The 20,698-nt window shown below is 39.4% G+C and overlaps 3 protein-coding genes across 6 annotated transcripts; all 3 read right to left on the bottom strand.

The window, feature by feature from the left end:
- Positions 1–60: 60 nt before the first annotated feature.
- On the bottom strand, positions 61–2,458 carry LOC141375697 (E3 ubiquitin-protein ligase RBBP6-like). 2 transcript variants are annotated; one of them, XM_073910571.1, is made up of 7 exons: positions 1,508–2,452; positions 1,218–1,314; positions 1,039–1,114; positions 804–892; positions 667–727; positions 425–564; positions 68–329 (listed from the first exon to the last, which is right to left on the bottom strand). In XM_073910571.1, the coding sequence occupies exons 1-7, from the start codon at positions 1,665–1,667 to the stop codon at positions 155–157; spliced, it is 798 nt and encodes a 265-aa protein (XP_073766672.1). In that variant the 5' UTR covers positions 1,668–2,452; the 3' UTR covers positions 68–154. The 2 variants fall into 2 exon arrangements, with proteins under 2 accessions (XP_073766673.1, XP_073766672.1); XM_073910572.1 differs by lacking the exon at positions 667–727 and having other exon boundaries at positions 61–329; positions 1,508–2,458.
- A 9,885-nt stretch (positions 2,459–12,343) lies between these two features.
- LOC141375683 (E3 ubiquitin-protein ligase RBBP6-like) lies at positions 12,344–15,492 on the bottom strand. 2 transcript variants are annotated; one of them, XM_073910531.1, is made up of 7 exons: positions 13,780–14,984; positions 13,490–13,586; positions 13,311–13,386; positions 13,076–13,164; positions 12,939–12,999; positions 12,697–12,836; positions 12,344–12,601 (listed from the first exon to the last, which is right to left on the bottom strand). In XM_073910531.1, the coding sequence occupies exons 1-7, from the start codon at positions 13,937–13,939 to the stop codon at positions 12,427–12,429; spliced, it is 798 nt and encodes a 265-aa protein (XP_073766632.1). In that variant the 5' UTR covers positions 13,940–14,984; the 3' UTR covers positions 12,344–12,426. The 2 variants fall into 2 exon arrangements, with proteins under 2 accessions (XP_073766632.1, XP_073766633.1); XM_073910532.1 differs by lacking the exon at positions 12,939–12,999 and having other exon boundaries at positions 13,780–15,492.
- A 110-nt stretch (positions 15,493–15,602) lies between these two features.
- On the bottom strand, positions 15,603–20,202 carry LOC141375719 (E3 ubiquitin-protein ligase RBBP6-like). 2 transcript variants are annotated; one of them, XM_073910628.1, is made up of 7 exons: positions 18,476–19,027; positions 18,186–18,282; positions 18,007–18,082; positions 17,772–17,860; positions 17,635–17,695; positions 17,393–17,532; positions 15,603–17,297 (listed from the first exon to the last, which is right to left on the bottom strand). In XM_073910628.1, the coding sequence occupies exons 1-7, from the start codon at positions 18,633–18,635 to the stop codon at positions 17,123–17,125; spliced, it is 798 nt and encodes a 265-aa protein (XP_073766729.1). In that variant the 5' UTR covers positions 18,636–19,027; the 3' UTR covers positions 15,603–17,122. The 2 variants fall into 2 exon arrangements, with proteins under 2 accessions (XP_073766729.1, XP_073766730.1); XM_073910629.1 differs by lacking the exon at positions 17,635–17,695 and having other exon boundaries at positions 17,036–17,297; positions 18,476–20,202.
- Between the last annotated feature and the right edge of the window lie 496 nt (positions 20,203–20,698).

Raw genomic sequence — 20,698 nt, 5'->3', positions numbered from 1 at the left:
TTTGTGTGTGTGTGTGTGTATGTGTGTGTTGCACTGCTGGAGTGAAGGTTAACCAGTCCACACAGTTCATGCGGCTATAATCTTTATTATCTTTTATTAATAAACTATGTACAATATTTACACGTCGGCTCCAGGTCTCTTGGATGAAGGTCTCTCAGCGACGTGGTCTCTTCTGGTCGCCGCGCGTCTCTGGTGAAGATGGGGAGCGGGACCGTTTCCCTCCGGCGTCCCGGACCGAAGATGCCGCACCTGCTGAGGACGAGGAGGGCAAAGGCTCGGTCTGGCAGGAGAAGGACGGCCTCTTTCTCTTCTCAGCAGCATAGGCCTCACTGAACAGATCGAGCGCAAACACACACAAGCAGACATCATGTGAGATTTGGACAAACACTAGAACATGCGGCTATGCCAAGTACAGTTTACTCACGCGTCTATGATGGGAATGACGTATCTGCCGCTGCCGTCTATCATGACTCCCTTTCGGTCTGGGTCGTCCACCTCCAACAGGAAGCTGCGGGGAATCCCTGTGCTCTTCCGGATGCGCTTGTGCGGCGCGGAGCGGCTGCCCTGTGAATTGAGGAGTGACAGTCAAACTCTGAGCAAACAATCTGACTGATGAGGACAAGAGCTCAAGTTCACAGCAACCGTGAGCTTGGAAAACCCAGTTACCACATTAGTGGGGCAGTGCCTAATGTGGTGTCCCGGGATCCCAAGCAGCCTCATGGCCTCACTAGTGAACATCAGAACCATGAGAATCAGCTCAGACATCTCTCACAAAGCAAACCTGTCAGTGTCTGAACGCTCACCTGCTGGAGTAGTAGCACAGGCTGGACTGGTACATCACCGCTTTCAGCTTGTCCTCCTCTGACGCCTTTGCCTCAGCCAGATTCTCAGTCTGTTTCACAGGCATTTGCACATTTGAATCTTTTTCACCCTCAACCCTTCAAACAATCTCAAATCTCCCTAAGAAGCTGAGTGCGTGTGCGTATATTGTGTGCTTTACATTGCGTTTTGCTATTGTGCTATTCATTTGTTCAATACCTTCAACAACTGCTCCAGTGAGAGGAGTGAAGGATCAGCTCTAGGTGAAGGTTCACGCCAGCGTCCAGCTTGATGTCTGCAAAACAAAGGAGCTTGTGTGACTAAAACACCAGGGACAGACCAGGAGTCTTCATATAACATCTAACAGAGGACGCGTGTGCTCATTTCACAGCACTTACCCAACAAATCTTCTGTTTGAGGACTTCAGTCCCGCCGCAGGGATCCGTCTGATGATGACCGACGTGTTTTTAGGGATGAGAGCATCATCTGTGTATTCTGACAGCAAAATAAAATCAGAATCAGCACATAATTATGGAGCACGGTATACTTTGAGAGCCATTAGCCTTTTAAAACAGCCAAAACATCCCTACATGTCAGCATCAGCACCACCTTACAGCTTCCAGAAGTGTCTGATATAACGCATCTAATGTAAGCGTAGAACAGTTGAAGTGTCTTTTCCTCAACTCACCTTCATCAGTCTGGGCGTTGCTGATCTTCAGCTGGCAGAACTTCAGCCTCTTGCTCCTCATGATCTGCCGCTTCAGCTCCCCCGCGCTGATGTTGAGGCCTTCAAACTGGAGCGAGTCGTAGGTGAGTCGACTCTGGAACCTGTAGTGAACACAAGACATACTGAACACAAACACAAAGCACAGCGTAATAAAAAGGGTCAAACCTGAGTGATGGGAACAGCAGGCGATCAATCGACGTATCCAACGATCAATAATATCGATAATCTGGAAAAATTGTCACGGAGGACGCAGAGATCAGATGCCAATCGACACAGCGAGATTCAAACAACACCCACAGGACGGTTGTCATGGATGCTGATGATGAACACGTGACGCATGCGCTGTACAACTTCCGGCAATATTATCATTATTAATATTAATTTTATTGATAGTAGTAGTAAAATCATTGCGATAAGTATAATAAAATAAACAGCAGAACAGTTGGCCATCTCTGAATAATACACAGCGACGTTTCCCTGCACGAACGATTCAGGCCTTCGCCAAGAAGACTCGGGTGAGTCGATGATTCAGGGATTGATTCAACTGTCCGTTCATCCTATTGGCTTCTTTGGCTGAATGAATCGTTCAATGCTTTACTCAAATAAAGCGGCCTCTTGCTGCCACCTATTGGGGGTTTGCTTTTTTGTTTTCAAAAGTACTTTGACACTTTTTTAAAGGCACCTTTAAGTTCATTTTTGCACAAAAGCTCGTCTCTGTGCGTTCCAAATGGTTTGAAATTTCCTTAGCACATGGTTTACTTGATGCGTTTGAAATTTTCAATGTAAATCCACTCGTACTTGCATTTGATCTTTATTATGCCTTAAAATCAAAACTATACTAAAGGTGTCTTATCCAAATGCAGATTTTCATTCAAAACGTTATGACAGAACCATATTACTTTACAGTGGCCCATGGATATATATATATATATATATATATATGTGTGTGTGTGTGTGTGTGTGTGTGTGTGTGTGTGTGTTGCTTGTTTCTTATTTACCCATGCAGTGACTTTTAGGCATAAATACTATGTAGGCTTGCTAAAGGGTTGCATGAGAAATGTCATCATCGTGAGAGCTTGACTTTTTTTTTGTCGCTGCCTTTAGTTGTGGTGAAATGAGATGCATCATGTCGTTTATCTGTTTGTGCAGTCTGTACCTTCATTTCTGAATCGTGTGGCATCGTACTTGAAGCCAAGTCATTTAGCCCAAGGCATAGTTGTCTTAGAATGAGTAGTTTGTGAGGTGGATTTTATACTCTTTAAAGTGTGAAGTTAATATATATATTCAAAGTGTATGTATATAATCTGCTTGTAGACTTGCATACCATTAGAAGAATTACCATATCACAAGAACTGGATAAGTTATATAGTTACCAGGTTTGGGTCAGGGGTTAACCTAGGTGGAAATTGAGGTCAGGGGTTAACCTAGGTGGAATTTGTGTAATATATGGAGAACAAAGAAAAAAACTGGTGTAGAAGACTATTTAAACAGGCTAGAATTTGAGTGAGTCAGAATTTTTCAGACAGAGATGCTACTGGGGGTCTCCTGAAAGTTCTCCTTTGTTGTCGACAATAAAGTATATTCTTCTGATATTCATAACCTCCAGACTGAGTTTGATTTAGTAAGAGAAAAACCAAGAAAACCACTACATTTGGCGTCCCTCTGGGTGGGCTGGAAAGGAGCAGGACTGGTGTTGCTGTGCATGCTGGACTGGAGAGAAAACACAAATATGTGGCCACAATAAAAAACGGTAAGCGATTTTATGCTTATTAGTTTGTGTTTTTTCTGCCAGGACCTGCTTGTACAGGTAAATACACTTGAACTGTTTCTCCAGCTTTAAAGAATTAAAAGTAAATGTAAAAAAGATATTAAAGAAAAAAGGGGTTTTGAATAACAGAAGAAAAATAATTTGCATGCAAATGATCTGTGTTTTCCTAAGAGGGCCTTGATGGATAGGATAAACATTAACTAGTAACTGTTACTCAGATTTGGGAAATTATTAATGATATAAGATATGCATAGAGCATTTATAGGTTTTAAGAGAGAGTCTTCAATGTGTGGTGACAGTTAAGAGATTAAAGCAGAGTAAGGTATGCAAATGATCTGTGTTTTCCTAAGTGGGCCTTGATGGATAGGATAAACATTAACTAGTAACTGTTACCCAGATTTGGGAAATTATTAATGATGTAAGATATGCATAGAGCATTTATAAGTTTTAAGAGAGAGTCCTTAATGTGTGGTAACAGTTAAGAGATTAAAGCAGATTAAAGTAGAGAGATGCGCGCTAAGACCTACGATACCGCTTTGTTTGAGGAGATAAACAAAGGGCTGCATGGGTAGGCGAAAGCCTGTGGTTACCGCTCTAAGGTTAGAGGGCTGCTCGGACAGGTCACTCAAGAGGAGTGTAGTGAAGAGTATTTATTTAATTGTAGTGTTTGTGTATTTGTTGCTTCAGGTTGAGGCAAAATAGTCCACATTGGTGTGCAGAGAAGACTGCCTTCCTCCTCCTTGAATGAAATGAGGATGGGGGATGCAGCTCCTGTTACACTGAGTGGAGGAGAGGAGTGAATGAGAAGAGGAAAAGTAATAAGATTAGAAGTGTGAATGTGTTAAAAATGTGTTTTGAATGTGTTTTCAAAAAAGAGTAGGTTAAAATAATGATTATAGTATACTATAATATAAAAGGAGGGCTGCATATGTGTGGTGTGATTTAAAGAGCAAGAAGAAAAGTGATTGATGCAGTTTAAGAGAAGAGATTATGATAGAAAGAAAGGAGTCACCTAAATTAAAACTAATGGAACATGTGCATTTGAAAGACTCAGAGTAAAAAGCAGAAGAATAAACATTTTTCTGAAATTATCTTTGTGTTTTAAGTTTGAATATGTTAAAAAAGAACAATAGGCAGAGTGAACTTAAATTCCTGACATAGCAATAGGTGAAAGACAGTCTGCTCCAGGAGGGGGTAAGGGAGAGATTTATGGTGTCCATGTGTGAACAATAGATTGCCTATTTACAGCACTAGGGAAACAGAGAAGAGGAGAGTTAATGAGAGGAGATCAAACTATAGATGAAATAATGACATAGACATTAACATAATTTGGATAGAATATAAGTTATTACTGAATAGATAAATTATAAAGTAGTATAGTAAGATAAATTAAATGAAGAAAAACTAATAATAGAGTTATATTATATAGAAAAGAGTTTGAAACTTTACTAATGAAAAAGAATAAATGAAGCCATAGTGATCAATATATATAGAGATAAAGGTAATATGGAGTAAAAGAATGTAGTAATAAACAAATAGATTTAATAAATAAGTATGGATAAATAACATATAAGTTAGTTCTTTGATTGAGAATAAAATAGAAAAAGAAAACTTGAAAATGAATATTGATTAATTGAAGATTTAATTATAAAATGTGTAACAAAATAAGTTTTAAAATGTATAAGAAAACCTAAGAGCTAAAAACTTAAATTACAGAAAGGAAAAAGAATAAAATAGAAATAGGAAAAAATAAGTCCACTGTTTCATAGATAAAATTAGATGTTTAAAATATGCTTACAATATAGGCACATTGAACAGATAAGATAAAAAGAAAAAAGCAGTAACAATTTAAAGAAATAATTGACTTTAGAGAATTTGATTGGATTTAAGGGGAAAAAAATGTTTTGTCATCTTTCTCAAAGTCAGCTATGTCATTTGTTTGTAGTAAAGTACAGTGATTCAGATGAAAATCATAGAAGCTAGGTAAATGTTAAAGAATGCATTAGAGTGAGTTAAAAAATTAATTTTAAAGTTTAAGCAGTAAGAAGCTAAATTGATAAGTAAACATTGCAATTCAAAAATGAAAAATGCTTTTAGTAAATAAATATGTGAGTTTAAGTAATAATATGAACCCTGAGGTATAGCAGTAATGATTTTGAACAGTTATACCAGATATTGGGCCACCATGTAATACTATTAAATTAAATCAGGTATGGAAAAACAGATATGGAAATAAAAAATGCAATACTAAAATACGTGACAGAGAAAATAAAAGATAAGATAATGACAAATGGCAAACAGAAGAAACATTTGATGCAAGCAGTGAGAAAATAGAAACTGAGTATAGAAAATGTTAGGGAAATTAAAATTCGATGTAAAAATGACCGGTTAGTAGAGAAACACTAGCATAGATGAGGCGAAATGTAAAGTAAAGCATAATCTGAAGCTAAAGAAATTTATTAGAATAACACTAAAGAAATAGAAAATTCAACATATTTACATGTGATAAAATGATTGTGAATTAGAGAAAAATAAACTGTTAAGTGTTAAGTTCCCATAAGGGGAAGAAAATAGATGAGAGGAGTCTCCATTTGATGGAAAAAAATGGGAAAGAAGGAAATATTTTATAGGTTATGAGTTAAATTCCATATATTAATAAAGAGGACAAAAGGATGGACTTTGGGGGACTGTGGTCTCTTATCTACTAGACATCTCTGAGTGCACTGGCAAATGGAAAAGGTGTTTGAAAAACACAATGGAAAAACTGTTGGCTGTGGACATTTGTGAAAGCAGTGAAGCAGGCACTGCATGCCCAGAAATTACTGAGGACTGGAAAGGCTACTTATGTTCAGAGACACTAAAAAGAGGCAAACAAGCTAATGATGAACTGATCAAAGAGAAAAAGCGCTCCACCAGAACTTTACAACAGCTCAATGAAAGAAGCCAGCACTAAGAAAGAAGGGGGAAACACTGTGCCCTGATATGGACACCACAGAAAAGACTACACCAATCTATGAACCAGTTGTCTTCTCAGGGTGTGAGGAGGGGGAGTCTGGCAGTCCATCTCAAAGCAGTCGACCTATAGTCCAAATTGAGAACAATGTGACCACTCAGAGGGCAAAATAAGAGCAAAAGTGTAGCTACCCATTCTTGTATCAAATCAGACTCCTATCAATATGATAAAAAGAAAAGTATCATGTAAACTGTAAGAAAAGTCTTAGATGATAATGTACGATGAAACTTTAAATGTGTTATGTTGAAATGATAAATTATGAAAAATGTTAAATTATTTTGGTTCATTTTCATAGGTTAATTCATAGAGATTATTGAACATAGGAGGACAAATTATAATGCATGGTGGTGACTAATAAAAGAAAAAGAGACAGCTTTTATAACACAAAAAATAATTTGGGTTAGAAGTTGATGGAATTAAATATTTAAGTTAAAAATTAGGGAAAACTTATTTTGAGTAAACTAAACCAAGATTTAAGAGAAAAATTATGTCAGAGATTAAGACAGAAAAGTGATTTATATTTAAAGGGAATGAAAAAAAAAAAAAAAAAAGTGAAATGAACTCACAGTACTGAATAGGTCAAAAGGTAACTATTCTAAATGTACTAAAAGAATATTTGAAAGAGAAAAGTGTTTAAAAACAGAAAATAGGTTGTTTTACATATGTGAAGAAATAATTAAAAGCAAAAAGGATTAAGGACTAAAGATGAATAATCAGATCAGATAGAGAGGAACCTATAAAGAAATCCAGTGATTTTTCAGTCAACTTGTAGAAAATTACAACAAAAATTTATGAATAACCAGTTTGATGTGAGAACAGAAAGGAATTAGGAGCTGAAAATGCTGAAAAGTGAAAAATGTTAATTAATAGAAAATGCAAAATAAGAAATAGCTCAGAAATAAGAAATTACTTAGGTGTCAAATTTTAATAATGATTAACAGTTCAGGACATTAAGGAAAAACAAATCTAGCCAGCATAGGGAGGATTAATTAAAATTAAACCAGATGCAGGTCTGTTATATGCTGGAATAGGCATTATTGAAACTTTTGAGAACATAGCAATCAAGAAACACTTAGATATGTTATGGCATTTCTAATTAAAGTCAATTTCAATTTGGTTGTGATTGTATAGGTGAAGAATAAAATGGATTCTATTTGAATTTGATTTGAATTTAATTTTTGATTATGACATTAGTCAAAGCAGACAAAAGTAGATGTTGTAAAATTTATGATTTAAGAACAGTCAGTGATAGAGAATTTCTTAGCAGAGGTTCCTAACACGCGCTGCACTTAAATTTGTTAGTTTGGATACCAAATATGTTAAAGTAATTTATTTCTGTTCAGTTAATTATCAGAGGAGGGTAGACACTTGGTTACACTTAAAGTAAATAGGCTGTTATACATTCATTAGAATGCATAAAAGGATTTAGAATATTTCGAGATGGATATTGTAACGTGTAGGACTTAGTTGTCTGCAGGTACATTTAGCTCAAGCTAAGTAAAAGACATAAATAAAACTTTTTAGGGATGACGGGTTTAGTGTTAACAAGATTCTGTATCTATTCAAGATGCAATAATAACTGTTAAGCTGCTAAATAAGAAATTGATTTTGCTTTAAAGAAAATAAAGTAGCAGGTCTAACACTAGTATAGAGTCACAACCTTAATTAGATTATAGTACAAATAAACAACGTACTAGTCTTTATGAACATGTGTAGCATCAAAGGGAAGCAAAAAAAGATAGATATGATTTTTGTAATAGGAAGTACAGATTGTTGATACAACAGCATTTCCATATATTGGCATTTGAAATGTACATGGTTTGAATCAAGGGTGAAGTGGTAAGGAAAATTGGGCAGCAAGGATAATGATCTCATTTCTGAATGCAGTAATTATTGAATTGTTGTCCACATGTGACATTTTTGCAAAGTAGAATGTGAGTAGAGGAACAACAATAGATCTAATGGGTTATTCAAGAACTTGATAGTGGATGTTGTGATATAATAAAACTAGCTTAGGGCAAGAGATACAAACTTTTGGAAATAACAGTTGTGGTAAATGAGTGAAAGTAATTCCATCAGCAGAGCAGGGAAGAAGAAACAGGTACTATATTTATGACAAGAGAAGTAAGTCTCATATTTGGAATACCTTTAGAAATAAGTTTAATGTGTCTATATTGAAAAATAAATTAGAGTACTTAAAGTCAATTAAAGTGAATAAAGGTAATTAAGTAGATAAATAAGTGGATATGTGATTCAGAGAATAGATAAGTAAATGTGTTGATAAAGTATTGGAAATTGGAAAAAAAAAATTGAGCAATTACACACAATTGTAAGGAATGATTGAAAGAGCTAAAGATGATTCATCAAGGCCTAGTTTAACAAGATGTGTAAAATAATAAACTTGACTGGATTGCTTTGTTACCTTTTTGCATTAACAAGTGATTGCATGAAAACTGACAGAAACAAGCAACTAACATTGCATGAAGTACTATTGGGTCGACCCTTGCATGTAATCTCCTATTTAACCTTGTGGAATGTTTGGAGAACATTTCTAATGCATTGGAAAGAGGTTTGGTCTTTTATGAGGAAACTAACTGCCATGTGCAAAGCGATATCTGTACAGGAAACCAGAAAGGACCAGAAGCAGGAGATTAATTCGGTGATCGAGTATATCTGAGGTGTTCTGGAGAAAGTGGAGTGAAGTCAGGAGAAATGGACCTTATGCCAGGGTTGTCAAAGGGGATGCCATCAACTGGATACCATCTGGACCACAGCACAAGACAGCCAAAGGAAAAAGCTCCAGCAAGAGAAAGTTAACAGGAAACAGAGGAGGCAGAAATTCTTGAAGCTCAACGAAGTGCAAAGTGTGGCAGAAGGAGTTCATCAGAACAGTTAAAAGAGTAATTCTGATTATATACCTGAGTGACAAATACAGAAGGTGCCACAAATTCAAGTGATGATAATCACCACAACTTCAGGTTATAGACTCTCAACATAAAGTCTTTAGCAACACTTTTTAAGGCCTGAACGAAACAAAGAATGCTCGCAAGTATGTGCCAGATTTAGGGTCAAAAAGACGAACTAGTGCTAAAAATTTTTATAGTTTAGATAAAGAAGAGGATGATGAAGAGGATCCATGCCTTGGGTGCTAAGTGCTAGTAACCTCTACCCCAAAACGGCGGCTCTCTACGATACGCAAAGTATCTGGGCTGAAGATCAACATACTCTACGGATTATGTGTGTGGATGTTAGATTAGAACATTGTGTTGTGACCCTAGATTGGGAGATTGTGCATGTTTATTTTTTGTTTTAGTTTTATTCTTTACTGTATGTTAAATAATCATGACCCCCAGAAGCAAATAGATAACTAATTGTATGCTTAAAATACTACGTTTATGATGATATCAACAAAATAGAATCAAGTCTTTTACTGTGTCCTCGTCAGAACAGGACACAGAGGTTTGGCGTGATTTTATTCCAAAGTGCAATTACATGATTTGGTCATTTGTAATAATACTGTGACATATATTTGTCATTAGGTAATATGGCTGAGGGCTAGATCATAGAGTTGCACTATGGGCCAAAAGCAAGACTATTAAGACTTAAAGTCTTAAGAGGAGGGATTATATGAGGTGGATTTTATACTCTTTAAAGTGTGAAGTTAATATATATATTCAAAGTGTATGTATATAATCTGCTTGTAGACTTGCATACCATTAGAAGAATTACCATATCACAAGAACTGGATAAGTTATATAGTTACCAGGTTTGGGTCAGGGGTTAACCTAGGTGGAAATTGAGGTCAGGGGTTAACCTAGGTGGAATTTGTGTAATATATGGAGAACAAAGAAAAAAACTGGTGTAGAAGACTATTTAAACAGGCTAGAATTTGAGTGAGTCAGAATTTTTCAGACATAGATGCTACTGGGGGTCTCCTGAAAGTTCTCCTTTGTTGTCGACAATAAAGTATATTCTTCTGATATTCATAACCTCCAGACTGAGTTTGATTTAGTAAGAGAAAAACCAAGAAAACCACTACATTTGCTGATCAAATTCCACATTTTGATGAGGCAAAACACATCTTGGATGTTTTAATTACTATTTTAGGTGAAAAACAAAACAATGAGATTTGTGTAAAATCTAAAGTTAACCAAGTCCAGCCCGCCATCTTGTCCTGCCTCTCAGTTCTCTTAAGCCTTGGGCCGGCTCTGTGAAGTGGCCTCTTTTGGGCTCATCATTGAAGACCGGACGAGCTGCAACATTTCGTTCTGCCAGGTTCTGGGAGTAGATGAGCATGTCATCGCTCTAGACTATGGTCAACTTGTGAAGTTACTCATACACCTCCGCTCATGGCATATTACCATTAAAATGAAACTTTTCCAGCAGAATATGACGCTCTAAAAAAAAAAACTCCATCGGCACTGGTAACTATGAAAAACACGACTGAGCACTAATGGTACACTCAACAATTTACACTGACATTTGAAGGATCACCTGACATTAAAGACTGACGTAAGAACGCTGGAGGAACATCAAATTTTAACACGGAAGAGTTTTTTTTGTCTCTCTCAAATTAAAGCAATATTTCTTAATCTTGTTGTTTTTTTGTTTTTTTTTACTGTACAGTTGCCCCAGGTGTTTATCAGGTGTGATGCCTGCTCATCTGACCTTTGACCTCGGCACTCAACTGCTGCCAGTTTTCTTTCAATGCCATGAGATTTCTGAATTCTACATGCAGGAACCGATGCATTCCTTTTTTTTCCTTTTTTTTTTTTAAACAAAACAGATATGGCAGACACGGCCAAACATTGAAACTTTGGAGGGCATTGAGGGGAAAAAAAAGCACAATATCATCAAGGGGAATAAAAGGTTTGATCAAAGCGTGCGTTTACACACGTTCATTTAAATATGGACAAAACCAACATTGGGTTATTTTTGTTATTAGATTTAAAATGCACGGACCCTATTTGACCCAGTGTTCATATATACATATGTTTTTATGAATGAATATTTTTGCATATAAAAGATAATAAAAGACTGACTAGACAGATTAGATAGTTTAATAGACAGATTGACACGTGTAGTCATTCGTTCCTGTGTATTTGATGACTAGCTTCCAGCAGTATCTGGCTGCAGACTTGCATGCAATCTGAGACACAAAGCACTCAGCGGAGCTAGTGAGGTCACTGTGAGAGGCGGGGTTAGGGGTGCACACTCACTGACAGCCTAGATTTAGCCTGGTTTTAACCAAGCCGACTATTAGACTTTTAACCCTTATGTATTGTTCATATTGTTCAAGTGGCTGTTTTTGCCCCCAATGACCTCCATTATAACTAAACTTGTTTTAATTGCAAAGCCATGACACCAGATAGTAACTCATTCTTTATTGTTGATGGTTTCCCTGTTGGGATGAGATAAAATGAGTCATTTTTACTTTTGATGGTCAGTTGGCACCTTTAAACAAAAGAGGCTGTGCTCACTTCTGGACAGAGGGGGTGTAGACTTGCAGCTAGTGCCGATAAGTGGTGCAGACGCTGAGGCTGTTCTGTATGCGAGTGTTGAGGTTTTGAAACATCAGCTGACAGCGTGTAGGTAGAGAGTAGCAGGTTCTGGGAGTAGATGAGCTTGTCACCGGTGTAGACTTTGACCGACTTGTGAAGTTACTCACAAGACCTCCGCTTATGGGACATTACCATTCAAATGAAACGTTTCCAGCAGAATATGACGCTTCAAAAAACTCCATCGGCACTGGTAACTATGAAAAACACGACTGAGCACTAATAGTGTACTCAACACTTTACACTGACATTTGAAGGATCACCTGACATTAAAGACTGAAGTAAGAACGCTGAAAAAAACCCATCAGATTTTAGCCCAGAAGAGTTTCTCTTTTCCTAAATTAAAGCAAAACTTCATGATATTGTGTTTATGAATTCATTCGTGTGTGTGTGTGTGTGTGTGTGTATGTGTGTGTTGCACTGCTGGAGTGAAGGTTAACCAGTCCACACAGTTCATGCGGCTATAATCTTTATTATCTTTTATTAATAAACTATGTACAATATTTACACGTCGGCTCCAGGTCTCTTGGATGAAGGTCTCTCAGCGACGTGGTCTCTTCTGGTCGCCGCGCGTCTCTGGTGAAGATGGGGAGCGGGACCGTTTCCCTCCGGCGTCCCGGACCGAAGATGCCGCACCTGCTGAGGACGAGGAGGGCAAAGGCTCGGTCTGGCAGGAGAAGGACGGCCTCTTTCTCTTCTCAGCAGCATAGGCCTCACTGAACAGATCGAGCGCAAACACACACAAGCAGACATCATGTGAGATTTGGACAAACACTAGAACATGCGGCTATGCCAAGTACAGTTTACTCACGCGTCTATGATGGGAATGACGTATCGGCCGCTGCCGTCTATCATGACTCCCTTTCGGTCTGGGTCGTCCACCTCCAACAGGAAGCTGCGGGGAATCCCTGTGCTCTTCCGGATGCGCTTGTGCGGCGCGGAGCGGCTGCCCTGTGAATTGAGGAGTGACAGTCAAACTCTGAGCAAACAATCTGACTGATGAGGACAAGAGCTCAAGTTCACAGCAACCGTGAGCTTGGAAAACCCAGTTACCACATTAGTGGGGCAGTGCCTAATGTGGTGTCCCGGGATCCCAAGCAGCCTCATGGCCTCACTAGTGAACATCAGAACCATGAGAATCAGCTCAGACATCTCTCACAAAGCAAACCTGTCAGTGTCTGAACGCTCACCTGCTGGAGTAGTAGCACAGGCTGGACTGGTACATCACCGCTTTCAGCTTGTCCTCCTCTGACGCCTTTGCCTCAGCCAGATTCTCAGTCTGTTTCACAGGCATTTGCACATTTGAATCTTTTTCACCCTCAACCCTTCAAACAATCTCAAATCTCCCTAAGAAGCTGAGTGCGTGTGCGTATATTGTGTGCTTTACATTGCGTTTTGCTATTGTGCTATTCATTTGTTCAATACCTTCAACAACTGCTCCAGTGAGAGGAGTGAAGGATCAGCTCTAGGTGAAGGTTCACGCCAGCGTCCAGCTTGATGTCTGCAAAACAAAGGAGCTTGTGTGATTAAAACACCAGGGACAGACCAGGAGTCTTCATATAACATCTAACAGAGGACGCGTGTGCTCATTTCACAGCACTTACCCAACAAATCTTCTGTTTGAGGACTTCAGTCCCGCCGCAGGGATCCGTCTGATGATGACCGACGTGTTTTTAGGGATGAGAGCATCATCTGTGTATTCTGACAGCAAAATAAAATCAGAATCAGCACATAATTATGGAGCACGGTATACTTTGAGAGCCATTAGCCTTTTAAAACAGCCAAAACATCCCTACATGTCAGCATCAGCACCACCTTACAGCTTCCAGAAGTGTCTGATATAACGCATCTAATGTTAGCGTAGAACAGTTGAAGTGTCTTTTCCTCAACTCACCTTCATCAGTCTGGGCGTTGCTGATCTTCAGCTGGCAGAACTTCAGCCTCTTGCTCCTCATGATCTGCCGCTTCAGCTCCCCCGCGCTGATGTTGAGGCCTTCAAACTGGAGCGAGTCGTAGGTGAGTCGACTCTGGAACCTGTAGTGAACACAAGACATACTGAACACAAACACAAAGCACAGCGTAATAAAAAGGGTCAAACCTGAGTGATGGGAACAGCAGGCGATCAATCGACGTATCCAACGATCAATAATATCGATAATCTGGAAAAATTGTCACGGAGGACGCAGAGATCAGATGCCAATCGACACAGCGAGATTCAAACAACACCCACAGGACGGTTGTCATGGATGCTGATGATGAACACGTGACGCATGCGCTGTACAACTTCCGGCAATATTATCATTATTAATATTAATTTTATTGATAGTAGTAGTAAAATCATTGCGATAAGTATAATAAAATAAACAGCAGAACAGTTGGCCATCTCTGAATAATACACAGCGACGTTTCCCTGCACGAACGATTCAGGCCTTCGCCAAGAAGACTCGGGTGAGTCGATGATTCAGGGATTGATTCAACTGTCCGTTCATCCTATTGGCTTCTTTGGCTGAATGAATCGTTCAATGCTTTACTCAAATAAAGCGGCCTCTTGCTGCCACCTATTGGGGGTTTGCTTTTTTGTTTTCAAAAGTACTTTGACACTTTTTTAAAGGCACCTTTAAGTTCATTTTTGCACAAAAGCTCGTCTCTGTGCGTTCCAAATGGTTTGAAATTTCCTTAGCACATGGTTTTCTTGATGCGTTTGAAATTTTCAATGTAAATCCACTCGTACTTGCATTTGATCTTTATTATGCCTTAAAATCAAAACTATACTAAAGGTGTCTTATCCAAATGCAGATTTTCATTCAAAACGTTATGACAGAACCATATTACTTTACAGTGGCCCATGGATATATATATATATATGTGTGTGTGTGTGTTGCTTGTTTCTTATTTACCCATGCAGTGACTTTTAGGCATAAATACTATGTAGGCTTGCTAAAGGGTTGCATGAGAAATGTCATCATCGTGAGAGCTTGACTTTTTTTTTGTCGCTGCCTTTAGTTGTGGTGAAATGAGATGCATCATGTCGTTTATCTGTTTGTGCAGTCTGTACCTTCATTTCTGAATCGTGTGGCATCGTACTTGAAGCCAAGTCATTTAGCCCAAGGCATAGTTGTCTTAGAATGAGTAGTTTGCTGATCAAATTCCACATTTTGATGAGGCAAAACACATCTTGGATGTTTTAATTACTATTTTAGGTGAAAAACAAAACAATGAGATTTGTGTAAAATCTAAAGTTAACCAAGTCCAGCCCGCCATCTTGTCCTGCCTCTCAGTTCTCTTAAGCCTTGGGCCGGCTCTGTGAAGTGGCCTCTTTTGGGCTCATCATTGAAGACCGGACGAGCTGCAACATTTCGTTCTGCCAGGTTCTGGGAGTAGATGAGCATGTCATCGCTCTAGACTATGGTCAACTTGTGAAGTTACTCATACACCTCCGCTCATGGCATATTACCATTAAAATGAAACTTTTCCAGCAGAATATGACGCTCTAAAAAAAAAAACTCCATCGGCACTGGTAACTATGAAAAACACGACTGAGCACTAATGGTACACTCAACAATTTACACTGACATTTGAAGGATCACCTGACATTAAAGACTGACGTAAGAACGCTGGAGGAACATCAAATTTTAACACGGAAGAGTTTTTTTTGTCTCTCTCAAATTAAAGCAATATTTCTTAATCTTGTTGTTTTTTTGTTTTTTTTTACTGTACAGTTGCCCCAGGTGTTTATCAGGTGTGATGCCTGCTCATCTGACCTTTGACCTCGGCACTCAACTGCTGCCAGTTTTCTTTCAATGCCATGAGATTTCTGAATTCTACATGCAGGAACCGATGCATTCCTTTTTTTTCCTTTTTTTTTTTTAAACAAAACAGATATGGCAGACACGGCCAAACATTGAAACTTTGGAGGGCATTGAGGGGAAAAAAAAGCACAATATCATCAAGGGGAATAAAAGGTTTGATCAAAGCGTGCGTTTACACACGTTCATTTAAATATGGACAAAACCAACATTGGGTTAATTTTGTTATTAGATTTAAAATGCACGGACCCTATTTGACCCAGTGTTCATATATACATATGTTTTTATGAATGAATATTTTTGCATATAAAAGATAATAAAAGACTGACTAGACAGATTAGATAGTTTAATAGACAGATTGACACGTGTAGTCATTCGTTCCTGTGTATTTGATGACTAGCTTCCAGCAGTATCTGGCTGCAGACTTGCATGCAATCTGAGACACAAAGCACTCAGCGGAGCTAGTGAGGTCACTGTGAGAGGCGGGGTTAGGGGTGCACACTCACTGACAGCCTAGATTTAGCCTGGTTTTAACCAAGCCGTCTATTAGACTTTTAACCCTTATGTATTGTTCATATTGTTCAAGTGGCTGTTTTTGCCCCCAATGACCTCCATTATAACTAAACTTGTTTTAATTGCAAAGCCATGACACCAGATAGTAACTCATTCTTTATTGTTGGTGGTTTCCCTGTTGGGATGAGATAAAATGAGTCATTTTTACTTTTGATGGTCAGTTGGCACCTTTAAACACCCCAAAAAAATGCTTGCTGGGATGGTACCAAGAGGCTGTGCTCACTTCTGGACAGAGGGGGTGTAGACTTGCAGCTAGTGCCGATAAGTGGTGCAGACGCTGAGGCTGTTCTGTATGCGAGTGTTGAGGTTTTGAAACATCAGCTGACAGCGTGTAGGTAGAGAGTAGCAGGTTCTGGGAGTAGATGAGCTTGTCACCGGTGTAGACTTTGACCGACTTGTGAAGTTACTCACAAGACCTCCGCTTATGGGACATTACCATTCAAATGAAACGTTTCCAGCAGAATATGACGCTTCAAAAAACTCCATCGGCACTGGTAACTATGAAAAACACGACTGAGCACTAATAGTGTACTCAACACTTTACACTGACATTTGAAGGATCACCTGACATTAAAGACTGAAGTAAGAACGCTGAAAAAAACCCATCAGATTTTAGCCCAGAAGAGTTTCTCTTTTCCTAAATTAAAGCAAAACTTCATGATATTGTGTTTATGAATTCATTCGTGTGTGTGTGTGTGTGTGTGTGTGTGTGTGTGTGTGTGTATGTGTGTGTTGCACTGCTGGAGTGAAGGTTAACCAGTCCACACAGTTCATGCGGCTATAATCTTTATTATCTTTTATTAATAAACTATGTACAATATTTACACGTCGGCTCCAGGTCTCTTGGATGAAGGTCTCTCAGCAACGTGGTCTCTTCTGGTCGCCGCGCGTCTCTGGTGAAGATGGGGAGCGGGACCGTTTCTCTCCGGCGTCCCGGACCGAAGATGCCGCACCTGCTGAGGACGAGGAGGGCAAAGGCTCGGTCTGGCAGGAGAAGGACGGCCTCTTTCTCTTCTCAGCAGCATAGGCCTCACTGAACAGATCGAGCGCAAACACACACAAGCAGACATCATGTGAGATTTGGACAAACACTAGAACATGCGGCTATGCCAAGTACAGTTTACTCACGCGTCTATGATGGGAATGACGTATCGGCCGCTGCCGTCTATCATGACTCCCTTTCGGTCTGGGTCGTCCACCTCCAACAGGAAGCTGCGGGGAATCCCTGTGCTCTTCCGGATGCGCTTGTGCGGCGCGGAGCGGCTGCCCTGTGAATTGAGGAGTGACAGTCAAACTCTGAGCAAACAATCTGACTGATGAGGACAAGAGCTCAAGTTCACAGCAACCGTGAGCTTGGAAAACCCAGTTACCACATTAGTGGGGCAGTGCCTAATGTGGTGTCCCGGGATCCCAAGCAGCCTCATGGCCTCACTAGTGAACATCAGAACCATGAGAATCAGCTCAGACATCTCTCACAAAGCAAACCTGTCAGTGTCTGAACGCTCACCTGCTGGAGTAGTAGCACAGGCTGGACTGGTACATCACCGCTTTCAGCTTGTCCTCCTCTGACGCCTTTGCCTCAGCCAGATTCTCAGTCTGTTTCACAGGCATTTGCACATTTGAATCTTTTTCACCCTCAACCCTTCAAACAATCTCAAATCTCCCTAAGAAGCTGAGTGCGTGTGCGTATATTGTGTGCTTTACATTGCGTTTTGCTATTGTGCTATTCATTTGTTCAATACCTTCAACAACTGCTCCAGTGAGAGGAGTGAAGGATCAGCTCTAGGTGAAGGTTCACGCCAGCGTCCAGCTTGATGTCTGCAAAACAAAGGAGCTTGTGTGACTAAAACACCAGGGACAGACCAGGAGTCTTCATATAACATCTAACAGAGGACGCGTGTGCTCATTTCACAGCACTTACCCAACAAATCTTCTGTTTGAGGACTTCAGTCCCGCCGCAGGGATCCGTCTGATGATGACCGACGTGTTTTTAGGGATGAGAGCATCATCTGTGTATTCTGACAGCAAAATAAAATCAGAATCAGCACATAATTATGGAGCACGGTATACTTTGAGAGCCATTAGCCTTTTAAAACAGCCAAAACATCCCTACATGTCAGCATCAGCACCACCTTACAGCTTCCAGAAGTGTCTGATGTAACGCATCTAATGTTAGCGTAGAACAGTTGAAGTGTCTTTTCCTCAACTCACCTTCATCAGTCTGGGCGTTGCTGATCTTCAGCTGGCAGAACTTCAGCCTCTTGCTCCTCATGATCTGCCGCTTCAGCTCCCCCGCGCTGATGTTGAGGCCTTCAAACTGGAGCGAGTCGTAGGTGAGTCGACTCTGGAACCTGTAGTGAACACAAGACATACTGAACACAAACACAAAGCACAGCGTAATAAAAAGGGTCAAACCTGAGTGATGGGAACAGCAGGCGATCAATCGACGTATCCAACGATCAATAATATCGATAATCTGGAAAAATTGTCACGGAGGACGCAGAGATCAGATGCCAATCGACACAGCGAGATTCAAACAACACCCACAGGACGGTTGTCATGGATGCTGATGATGAACACGTGACGCATGCGCTGTACAACTTCCGGCAATATTATCATTACTAATATTAATTTTATTGATAGTAGTAGTAAAATCATTGCGATAAGTATAATAAAATAAACAGCAGAACAGTTGGCCATCTCTGAATAATACACAGCGACGTTTCCCTGCACGAACGATTCAGGCCTTCGCCAAGAAGACTCGGGTGAGTCGATGATTCAGGGATTGATTCAACTGTCCGTTCATCCTATTGGCTTCTTTGGCTGAATGAATCGTTCAATGCTTTACTCAAATAAAGCGGCCTCTTGCTGCCACCTATTGGGGGTTTGCTTTTTTGTTTTCAAAAGTACTTTGACACTTTTTTAAAGGCACCTTTAAGTTCATTTTTGCACAAAAGCTCGTCTCTGTGCGTTCCGAATGGTTTGAAATTTCCTTAGCACATGGTTTTCTTGATGCGTTTGAAATTTTCAATGTAAATCCACTCGTACTTGCATTTGATCTTTATTATGCCTTAAAATCAAAACTATACTAAAGGTGTCTTATCCAAATGCAGATTTTCATTCAAAACGTTATGACAGAACCATATTACTTTACAGTGGCCCATGGATATATATATATATATATATGTGTGTGTGTGTGTGTGTTGCTTGTTTCTTATTTACCCATGCAGTGACTTTTAGGCATAAATACTATGTAGGCTTGCTAAAGGGTTGCATGAGAAATGTCATCATCGTGAGAGCTTGACTTTTTTTTTGTCGCTGCCTTTAGTTGTGGTGAAATGAGATGCATCATGTCGTTTATCTGTTTGTGCAGTCTGTACCTTCATTTCTGAATCGTGTGGCATCGTACTTGAAGCCAAGTCATTTAGCCCAAGGCATAGTTGTCTTAGAATGAGTAGTTTGCTGATCAAATTCCACATTTTGATGAGGCAAAACACATCTTGGATGTTTTAATTACTATTTTAGGTGAAAAACAAAACAATGAGATTTGTGTAAAATCTAAAGTTAACCAAGTCCAGCCCGCCATCTTGTCCTGCCTCTCAGTTCTCTTAAGCCTTGGGCCGGCTCTGTGAAGTGGCCTCTTTTGGGCTCATCATTGAAGACCGGACGAGCTGCAACATTTCGTTCTGCCAGGTTCTGGGAGTAGATGAGCATGTCATCGCTCTAGACTATGGTCAACTTGTGAAGTTACTCATACACCTCCGCTCATGGCATATTACCATTAAAATGAAACTTTTCCAGCAGAATATGACGCTCTAAAAAAAAAAACTCCATCGGCACTGGTAACTATGAAAAACACGACTGAGCACTAATGGTACACTCAACAATTTACACTGACATTTGAAGGATCACCTGACATTAAAGACTGACGTAAGAACGCTGGAGGAACATCAAATTTTAACACGGAAGAGTTTTTTTTGTCTCTCTCAAATTAAAGCAATATTTCTTAATCTTGTTGTTTTTTTTTTTTTTTTTACTGTACAGTTGCCCCAGGTGTTTATCAGGTGTGATGCCTGCTCATCTGACCTTTGACCTCGGCACTCAACTGCTGCCAGTTTTCTTTCAATGCCATGAGATTTCTGAATTCTACATGCAGGAACCGATGCATTCCTTTTTTTTCCTTTTTTTTTTTTAAACAAAACAGATATGGCAGACACGGCCAAACATTGAAACTTTGGAGGGCATTGAGGGGAAAAAAAAGCACAATATCATCAAGGGGAATAAAAGGTTTGATCAAAGCGTGCGTTTACACACGTTCATTTAAATATGGACAAAACCAACATTGGGTTATTTTTGTTATTAGATTTAAAATGCACGGACCCTATTTGACCCAGTGTTCATATATACATATGTTTTTATGAATGAATATTTTTG

This window comes from Danio rerio, chromosome 8 (genome assembly GCF_049306965.1).
Source record: "Danio rerio strain Tuebingen ecotype United States chromosome 8, GRCz12tu, whole genome shotgun sequence".
Lineage (NCBI taxonomy): Eukaryota > Metazoa > Chordata > Actinopteri > Cypriniformes > Danionidae > Danio > Danio rerio.
This window is presented reverse-complemented; position numbering and strand designations above follow the sequence as displayed.